This window comes from Sinocyclocheilus grahami, unplaced genomic scaffold (assembly GCF_001515645.1).
Source record: "Sinocyclocheilus grahami isolate Dianchi unplaced genomic scaffold, SAMN03320097.WGS_v1.1 scaffold37.1, whole genome shotgun sequence".
NCBI classification, from domain to species: domain Eukaryota; kingdom Metazoa; phylum Chordata; class Actinopteri; order Cypriniformes; family Cyprinidae; genus Sinocyclocheilus; species Sinocyclocheilus grahami.
In genome coordinates, this window is record NW_015505216.1 from 4,629,066 (window position 1) to 4,639,111 (window position 10,046).

At 36.7% G+C, this 10,046-nt stretch overlaps 1 protein-coding gene across 2 annotated transcripts in view; it reads left to right on the forward strand.

Annotated features, from left to right (window-relative positions):
* LOC107581739 (supervillin-like) overlaps positions 1-9,545 on the forward strand; it is a 46,962-nt gene extending 37,417 nt beyond the window's left edge. For both annotated transcript variants that reach the window (XM_016267390.1, XM_016267389.1), the window contains 21 exons: positions 234-321; positions 546-593; positions 705-773; positions 1,122-1,196; positions 1,828-2,018; positions 2,089-2,243; positions 2,402-2,503; positions 2,745-2,881; positions 3,824-3,971; positions 4,073-4,218; positions 4,344-4,519; positions 4,898-5,036; positions 5,221-5,527; positions 6,189-6,398; positions 6,484-6,691; positions 6,798-6,931; positions 7,043-7,198; positions 7,491-7,619; positions 7,701-7,813; positions 7,904-8,059; positions 9,025-9,545. In XM_016267390.1, the coding sequence (XP_016122876.1) occupies positions 234-321; positions 546-593; positions 705-773; positions 1,122-1,196; positions 1,828-2,018; positions 2,089-2,243; positions 2,402-2,503; positions 2,745-2,881; positions 3,824-3,971; positions 4,073-4,218; positions 4,344-4,519; positions 4,898-5,036; positions 5,221-5,527; positions 6,189-6,398; positions 6,484-6,691; positions 6,798-6,931; positions 7,043-7,198; positions 7,491-7,619; positions 7,701-7,813; positions 7,904-8,059; positions 9,025-9,111 (2,974 nt within the window). In that variant the 3' untranslated portion in view covers positions 9,112-9,545. The remainder of the gene's footprint in view (positions 1-233; positions 322-545; positions 594-704; positions 774-1,121; positions 1,197-1,827; positions 2,019-2,088; positions 2,244-2,401; positions 2,504-2,744; positions 2,882-3,823; positions 3,972-4,072; positions 4,219-4,343; positions 4,520-4,897; positions 5,037-5,220; positions 5,528-6,188; positions 6,399-6,483; positions 6,692-6,797; positions 6,932-7,042; positions 7,199-7,490; positions 7,620-7,700; positions 7,814-7,903; positions 8,060-9,024) is intronic.
* The last annotated feature ends 501 nt before the right edge of the window (positions 9,546-10,046 follow it).

Here is a 10,046-nt window from a genome sequence, read left to right on the forward strand (position 1 = left end):
ATATTTATTTATAATATAAATTATATGAATATAAATATAGACATGTAAATACATGTACATATTTTCTAAATATATACTGTATGTGTGTGTATTTATGTGTACATAATAAATATGCACAGAACACACACATACATTATGCAAACAAAGACTTTTATTTTGTATGCGATTAATCGCAATTAATCGTTTGACAGCAGTAGTTTTGACCCTATTAAATGAGAAAATCTTGTCCGCAGGCTGACAGACTCAAAAGGAGCTGAGAAAGAAGAGGAGAAGCAAAATGCTACGGAAAGGTGCAATATCAGTCTAAGCAGTGCGCCACAGGTTTGTGAACTGTATGTGTGTGGTACAGTAGATGATAATTTCATTGTGTTTTCACAGAGAGCTAAAGTTTGAGGTTTATTCATATTTTTGTGATTAAATGAATGCATCAGCATGTGTTTTTGTGGTGCATGTGTTACATTGGCATGCAGCATGTGAGTCACAGGTGTCAGTCTTATGTTTCCTCTTCTCTTTCTCCTCCCTGGTTTCCACACTGCTCCCTGTAGGATGAGAATGTCACTACAGCTGAGTCTAACCCCCAAACTCAATGCTGGGTAAGACTGTTATGTGTTTTTACAGGTGAATGAATGAATGAATGAATGAATGAATGAATCAACCAACCAACCAACCAATCTCTCCTCTCCTCTCCTCTCCTCTCCTCTCAGGAGCCTGTGTTTTCCTCTGTATACTCTCGTTCAAGCTCCACACCTCAATATGTGATGTTTTTCAATGAGGTGAGAAATTCTTTCATTTTTTGTCCACATTAAACAGTTGGTGTGAATTTTCATAATATGACTGTGAATGTAATGAATGTGTTCATAAACTGCTATTGCTCTAAGCCTGTGCTTTTCAACACAACATTGGTGCGTCTGTTTTACTGTATATTGTATTGTGAATGTGTGTGTGTGTTTTTGTTTTTGTTTTGGCTGCCTTGTCATATTAAGTTCCACAGATTATTTGAGCAAAACATTTTCAACATTTAACTGTCAATAATGGTATGTCATTGATTTGATTTAGCTTCGACCGGCAGACCTAGACAATTGCTATTATTATACTCTTCTTCTTTCTTTTTGCCTCTCTAGAGGAGTCTTTCTTATGAAGCTCAGGAGGTTTGCACAACCACTCAAACCCAACCACTGGTGACAGGGAGAGTCAAGGTATTTTTAAGATACATAGACAATACTGTTTAAAAAGTTTGGGGTCAGTAAGATTAAAAAGAAAGAAATTAATACTTTTATTCAGCAAGGATGCATTAAATTGGTCAAAAGTGAAAATAAAGAATTCTACATTGATACAAACAAATTATATTTCTAGAATTTCTACTGTTCTTCTTCTGAACTTTCTATTAATCAAATAATCCTGAAAAAAAATCACTTTCCACAAAAATATTTAAACAACTACAAAAATGTTTTTAACATTGATAATAATAAAAAAAAAAATTCTTGAGCAGAAAATCAGCATATTATAATGATTTCTGAAGAATCATGTGACGCTGAAGACTGGAGTAATGATGCTGAAAATTTAGCTTTGCTCTCAAAAGAATAAATTACATTTTAAAATATATACTTAAATAGAAAACAATTATTTTAAATTATAATATTTAATTTGATTGTATATTTGTTCAAATAAATGCCGCCTTGCTGAGCATAGGAGACTTCTTTCCAAAACATAAAAAAAATGTACCAATCCCAACTTTTGAACAGTAGTCTATTCAAACATTTAAGTATAATAATGGATATTAAAAAGTATATTAGAATATCAGCTAATTCAGTTTGTCCATTATTTTAGGCAAGCTGTGAGGAGGAAGACTCTCCCAAACTCTTTGCAGAAACACAAACCGTTTGTGCCAGTGAAGTCCAAGAGAGTCAGATGTTTGGTGCTGAGATGACCTCTGAACCCGCTGCACTACCAGCATGTCTGACCACTGGAGGAGACACAGAGTCCGACCTGAGCACTCTCTGTCAGACCAACACACCAATGTACATGCATATCTGTGGGGGATTTCTCAGTGTGTGAGAGGATACAGGTTAACGCTTTGTTTGTGTTTAGTTTGAGCTCGGCTGTAGCCGAGCACAGGCGCTCAGTTCGACCGTCCCGCAGGACCCAGGGTTCGAGGAATCCATTACGTGCTCTTGCTGCTCGAGAAGATATCCAGCAGGATTTCATGCAGTCTGAAGAAAACAGCGAAATGGAGAATAATACAGGTTTACAATGAAAATTTGTAACCGTTTTATCTTCCTGAATTAGTCAAGGCACTGACAATTTTTTAGGTTTAGCTGATTATAAACTATTTTGTCATGATTAATCTAATGTGTTAACAGCATTAAACATATTTCTTTTTTTTATCACTTTATTACTCAAGCTATGAAAAATTCTAACTGCACCCCAGCTGATGTCTCTTCCTCTGGAAAAGGGAGCAGACCCACAGTGCCATACAACAAACTTATGCTCATGCAGGTTAAAGGTATGATGGCGTATCTAATATTCATTAAATGTTCTTCTTTAATGCATTTCTGCTCAATAAAAGTATTGATTAAAAAATCGTACCGACCCAAAACTGAATTGTAAAATTTCATTTTTTGCATTAGGCAAGGAAGCACACTTGATTTCTCAGGTTTTCTTACTTGGAAATTCCATAAGATCCTCAGAGTTTCATACGAGAGTAATGTAGGTAATGTTGTCTGTGCATGTTTCTGTTCATCCAGGGTGGAGGCAGGTGCAGGTGCGGTTGGTGGAGCCAGTATCACGCTCTCTTAACAGTGGCGACTGCTTTCTGCTGGTCACACCCTCACACTGCTTCCTCTGGACTGGAAAACTCTCCAACACCATTGAGAGAGAAAAGGTACATCAGTTCACACACACTCCGTTTCTGCCACTGAATAAAAATACAGGCTAATTGTGACCTTTTTTATCTCACAATTCTGACTTTTTCTCACAATTGCAAGTTTACACCTTGCAATTCAGATTTTTTTCTCTTAATTGTGCGTTATAAACTCGCAACTGCAAGTTATAAAGTCAGTATTGCAAGAAAAAACGTAGAATTGCAAGATTTAAACTCTAAATTCTAAAGAAAATTCTAAATTCTGAGAAAAAAAATCGGAATTGTGAGAAATAGGAAATTGCGACTTTATATCTCACAATTCTGACTTTTTTCTCGGAATGGCGAGTTTACATCTCGCGATTCTGACTTTTTTCTCAGAATTGCGAGATATAAACTCTCAATTCTGAGAACATATCAGTTTTTTTCCCCTCAGAATTGGCCTTTATAACTCATTTGCGAAAAAAATGTCAGAATTGCGAGATACAAACTTGCATTTGAGAGAAAAAATATGAATTCTGAGTTTTTGTATCACAATGCTGAGAAAAAAGTCAGAATCGTGAGATGTAAACTTGCCATTGCAAAAATAAAACCTAAAAAACCTGCAATTACCTTTTTTTATTTTCTATTTAGTGGCATAAATGGGCTTCCATAGATTCCTGTTTAAGCCATTACAATAATTTTTCCACCGTAAGCAGTATATTTTTGGGTGTACAACAAGATATAAAATACTAAGGAAGTGTTTTTATTTATTGATAAATTGTATTTTATTGAAATAAATGTAATAAATAAAATAATAATATGTAATTAAGTTATTATTAAGCTCAGGTAAATCTCAAATACTACATTTAATTGAATTAAGATCTTGCATTTCTAAACATGTAGTATTATTGTTGTCTTTTTTTGTGAATGGGATTTTGAGGAATGGGCTTTAGCTCCTGGATGTTGACTAATGGTTTGTTCCAGGCGTCTGAAATGGCCTCGGTGATTGTGACCCAGAGGGATCTGGGTTGTCAGGCAACAGGTGTTATTCACCTGGATGAAGGTGTAAATACAGACAGTCTGCAAGCAGCAGAGTTCTGGAACCTTCTCGGGGGACAGACCCAGTATAAAGGCAAGAGACATAACTGAACATTTCCTATCATAAACAGTTTTGTTTATCAAAACTGCTCAAATGACATTTGTATGTTTGCGTATGTATGTTTTTCTCTGCAGGTCCAGACAGTGCTGATGATGATGAGCACTATGAGAGAGCCATATCAGAGTCAAACTGTATTTATAGGCTGCAGGGGGTCAGACTCAGTCCTCATGAGCAGGGCTGGGCTGTCGTACCGGACCTCAGTCTTCTGAACTCCTCTCAGGTCCTGATCTTACTCCATACTATTAAAGAATGACATTTACTTTATATGCAGCTTGTGATTATACATGATGAAACCGCATTTAAGGTGTTTCGTGAAATGTAATGACAGTACTTTTTCCATTTCAGACTCTGCTGTTTGACTTCGGCAGCGAGCTCTATTTGTGGCACGGTAAAGATGTGGGCCCCAGCGAGAGGAAACTGGCCCTTCAGCTGGCTCAGCAGGTTTGGGACGGAGCGTATGACTACAGCAACTGCAGGATCAACCCTCTGGATCCCTCTGGTGGCAGTGCCCATATTCACAAGTACGTTCACTGGAATAGGAGTGTTTTCATGTATTGAGCTACAGTGGAGTGTAAAAGTCCACTAGTGAAAATACTTATGTTTTGCATTCTTTAAAATAAATACAGTTTTTTTTATTACAAATTTAAATGTCTCTTTTGTCCCTTTTTTAATAACAGCAGCACTTGAGCTGCATGAACTCCATTTGTTTGTGTAAATGTATAAATTATGTAAAACGTACAGTATATAATTTTTTTAAATTAAAATAATGCTATTATATATTTTTTTGTACCACGGAATTAATAAAAATTAGTTTTAAGATGAAAGCAGTCAGTGGAATACCCTATTGCATAACCTATTACTTGTTATCATAAACAAATGTGCTAATTTTGTGTGTTCAGGCAGGGTATTGGACGGCCAGACTGGGCACTTTTTGGCCGTGTGTTTGACCAAAACGAGACGATACTGTTCAAAGAGAAGTTTACACAGACAAATGTGAACAAAAATAACATTGCTCCATCCGTACAAGAGGAGGTGAAGGTGAGGAGACTGATATACACAAGTTATGATATATATGTCATATGTTTTTCTTTCATACTTATGGATTCCGTCATCCTCAACATTTTTTTTATATTCTTACTCTCCTCTGGTGATTGGTTTTCACTTTGAAGTAATTTCATATTCTCTCTTTCTAGCTCAGTAATGTCTTGTGTCTTTTCTCCAGACCCCCTCACTCAAGTCATCTCCCCAGCCAGTGTCGGCTGAGCAGTGGTCATGTGATGCCAGAGCTCTCTTCGGCGGAGTCTGTCTCTCAGGGGTGTCTCAGATTGTTCTGGATGGTGTGGATGTACGAAGGGGATGGGACTCGGTCACTCTGAGTGATGGCCGGCAGGCGGAGTTATGCACCCTTGCAGTGAAAACGTGGCTTATTTCAGAGGGTGAGGAGTGTGAGGTTTTCCCAGAGAGCTTGGGACAGTTCAATGAGGGCAGTACATATGCTGTATGCTGGACGTACAGCCTCACAGCCTTAGGTGAGTTCATGTGAGGGTAAGACCTTTTAAACTGAATGGCCTTAATTGTGTTATGGCAGCGATTCTGAATCAGGTGTAAATATAATCAAGGGGAATATTATTTATCTATTAATTTGTTTGTTAAAACTTTAGAATAATGAATTAATTTAGAAATAATTCTGAAAATAATTAATTTAGACTACTCTCATAATTTTTTTTGAAGAATAAAAGTATAATAATAATAATTTAGAATAATAAGAATAATATTTCTTGAGGAAAAGGTGCAAAACTCACTTCTAGAAAAATAAATGTAAACTTTATTGGTTAAAATCAAAACAATGAAATTAACAAAGTAACAAAAATGTATGTATTTGGCTATATATTATATAGTATAAAATAATATATTATATATTATTTAATAATATTACAATTTTAAAGTAATAAAATATTATGAATGATACTGTTGTTTATATTTGTTCGTTAAACCTTTAAAACATAATAAATTAATTAGCTGTATCTGTCTCTATACTGTGCATATATACAGTAGAACTTACATTAACATTTTTGAAAATTGAAAAATTTGAAAATATAAATATTTTTGTAATAGTTGTTTAAGTTATTCTGTGTAAATGTATATAAACAATCTTCTATTTGTGTCAGTAATTTTTTTACTATTTCACAGGAGATCAAATGGCAATAGGTCAGGAACGATCTGCTCTTTTCATCTGGAAGGGGCGGCACTCCAATGTCAGTGGGCGGGGCCTGTCATCAGCACTGACCAATCAGTGTAGTTCTCAGGTGTTTGTAACAGAAGGGGAGGAGCCGCCCTGTTTTCTGCAGTTGTTCCAGGGAGGAATGGTCATTTATAGACAACAACAAAGCAGAGACACAGGTCTGGTCATTGAAATATCTAATCCTCTCCACTACTATGGGCCCACTCAATACATCTGACGTCATATGTTTGGTATGTGTTTCAGGAGGCTGGCATCTGTTCTGTGTGAAGGGTGACGTCCCAGTGGAAGGCAGACTGTTGGAGGTACAGTGCTCTTGCTCCAGTCTGAGGTCTCGTGGCTCACTGATCTTGTTGAACAGCCAGCAGGGGGCGATCTACCTGTGGCATGGCTGCAAAGCCCACAGCAAAGCACGTCAGGTGGCCAAGCAGACCGTCCAACGCCTCACACAAATGTGAGCAACACCTTTACAATTCTGTATTATGTGAACTCATAAAACATAATAAAAGATGCACGTTGCCAGATTGTGCTTGATTACATGTGGTTAATGTGATGATTAGGTGCCCACCTGAGCTGAGTCTGAGAACTGGCAGATTTATGAATGTCCAGGAAGTGGAGGACGGGAAAGAGCCTGCAGATTTCTGGAATGCTATTGGACCACAAGACAGGAAGTCATATGACTGCATGCTACAAGGTGTGATGTATAACAAACTTTGATAAATCCCACGTGAGCCTGTAACTTAATTGTCAAGCAATGAACATTTGCAACCATTTTTTCACAAGAGATGAATTTCATTTCTTCTAGATCCTGGTAAATTTAATTTTACTCCCCGCCTTTATCACCTGAGTGCCCAATCAGGAACTTTCAAAGGGGTGGAGCTTATTAGCCCCTCCCACGTGAATGGTGTCATTACAGCAATGCCCTTCCTCCAGGATAAGTTATATGCTGTGCCACATCCAGGTGAGAGTAAGCAAGTTCACATACTGTACACAGAAGCACAAGTGCAGATAAAAAGTCTTTAACACTACACTTAAAGCGATGTGTTTCGTACTTAAGGAAGTTGACAGACAAACGTTTAAAATTAGATAAATCTTAAAGGGGTCATATGATGCGATTTCAATTTTTCCTTTCTCTTTGAACTGTTACAAGCTCTTGGTGCATAAAGAAGATCTGTAAAGTTGCAAAGACTAAAGTCTCAAATCCCACTATTTTTCTCTCACACTGCTATGATGTTGTACTATTCTCTTGGCAGCACTGTTCCTGCTGGATAACTATCTGGAGGTGTATTTATGGCAAAGTTGTGAATCTTCAGTCTCACAGCGCCCCCACTGGGACAGAGAGAAGAAGTGCGCCATGGAGACTGCTTTACAGTACTGCAAAGGTGAGTCTGGGCAAATAGATATTAGAAAAACACAGCCTTCTGTTTCTGATTTGGAAGTTATTGTTGGTGTTTTGTGTTCAGAGAGGAATCCTAGACGGCCTCCCATGGCATATCTTATTGAAGAAGGGGCAGAGCCTCTCACCTTTACTAATATATTCCCTTCATGGGAGATGAGACTGACACAGGAAGTACAGGTGAGTAAGGACACATCATCATCATCATATACATGCGCATGTACAGAGGAATATAATTTACACTGAAATCTCATTTAAATATTTTTCCAGGACTGCACGGTGCGTAAAAAGCTGACTTTGGTGCAGGATGCTCTAGCTGCTCTTAATACGACCCAGTTCCCCCTTAAGGATCTGCTGAAGAGACCTTTACCTGAAGGAGTGGATCCTTTACACCTGGAGAACTACCTGTCTCAGCATGATTTCAAGGTTTAGCACTAAAACATGATGTAGATTATTGTACGGTTGACTCACAAGATGAGCTTCAAAATGATCTGAATAGCAGCTTTTTATTGTCATCAGTTATTTTTACACTGTTGTAAATTGTATTAGACTACTGACATGTAAAGCAACAAATTACAGTCGAATTTGTTTGAACGTGCTGTTTAAGGGCTATTTTATCTTACATAGATTTAAATAATTAAGATATTTAATTAATTATTTCACTGACGCAAACTATCGTTTAAAAGTTTGGGGTCTTATGCTCACCAAGGGTGCATTTATTTAATCAAAAATACAGAAAAACGGCGATGCTGTAAAAATATTATTACAGATTAAAATAGTTGTTTTCTATTTGACTATATATCAAAATGTAATTTATTTCTGTGATGCAAAGCTGAATTTTCAGCATCATGACCCCAGTCTTCAGTGTCACACGATCCTCATAAATCATTCTAATATGCTGATTTGCTGCTCAAGAAACATTTCTTATTTCATGAATGTTGAAAACAGTTGTGTTGCTTAATATTTGTCTGGAGACCAGGTTACTTTTGCTTCATGATTCTTTGATGAATAAAAACTTTACAAGAACAACATTTATTTGGCATTTTATAATATTATAAATGTCTTTACTATTACATGTATTTAATGCATTCATGCGGAGTAAAAGTATTAATTTCTTAAAAATAAACTTACTGACCCCAAACATTTGAACGGTAGTATAACTTGGGGAAAATATGTGGATGTGTAGTTGACTACTAAGTCCCTTGAGCATAACTCTGAATATCTTATAAATACAACTTGTTTTCCATGCAGACTGAAAAAAAGTATTTCCGTGTCAGCCAATCAATATCAATTAATATCAAGTAAACTGTCAAGTCCAACAGGATATTAATAAAATAATAATAAAGATATAGCAAGTGAGGTTTAAGTAACTTCCCTGCTTTTTGTTTTAGGTTGCTTTGGGAATGACATGGAATGACTACAACTGTCTATCAGATTTACAAAAAATGGACCTGAAGAAAAGTAAAGGGCTTTACTGAGTGTCAGCAGCACTGTGACCTACGCTCAACAGAAGCAACATTTTAAAAGATGTGTTTGTAAGATGACATGTTCTTGATAGCACTCATGTGTACAGTGTAACTGGGAGTGTGCTAAACAGTGAGTGTGAGAGTGTGTCCTTTCGGTCTGCTTCCTTTCAGTCTGCTGCTTTTTTTAATGCCTGATGTCCAGCGCTCATTTTGGTCAAAAGCTTTCTACGCAAAGCTAGACAGAACTGTTTACTCTGACTTTGAGAAATAGCTGTCATGTTTTTTTTCTTCCTCCCCTTCCTCCATTGCAGCTGTTTCTCCTCCCTCTTTCTTCATCTCTCGTTGTCTGCCTCATCTCTCTACACAAAGCAGCACGTGTGAGAGGTCTGATTGTTTTACTGAACTTACAGATGAATTTAGTCATGTTTATTTTAAAATAAAAATATCATGACAACTTTTCACCGTGAAACTTTTATTCACCTTTAAAAATCTCAAATTCATAAACAGTACAAGAATCAAAGAACAAATAGAGGAGCAAACAAGGAATGTCAGTAACAAGATTGCTCCAAGAGGAAATGAAAAGAGGAAACACTCATAATCAACAACTGAATGTTGCAATATATTCTTAGCATTGAAACTAAATAGTATATGACTGATAACTGAAGTCAGTACATGAAATTACAGAGTCCTGAATGTGTGTGTGTGTGTGTGGCTGCTGAAAGTGTGGAGTGTGGTGGGGGTTGAGGGAAGGAATTAGTGTGGATTTAGACTTCATGTGACTCTGGTGAAAAATTACAGGCCATGTCTAGATAGTAGATGGACAAAAGAATTCGAGTGAGTTTTACTTGCTGCAAACTGTTCACAACCAGCTAGTTAACTGTTCAAAAGTTTGGGGTTAGTATGATTTTTATTTAAGAAATTAATGTTTATTCAGGATGCATTAAATG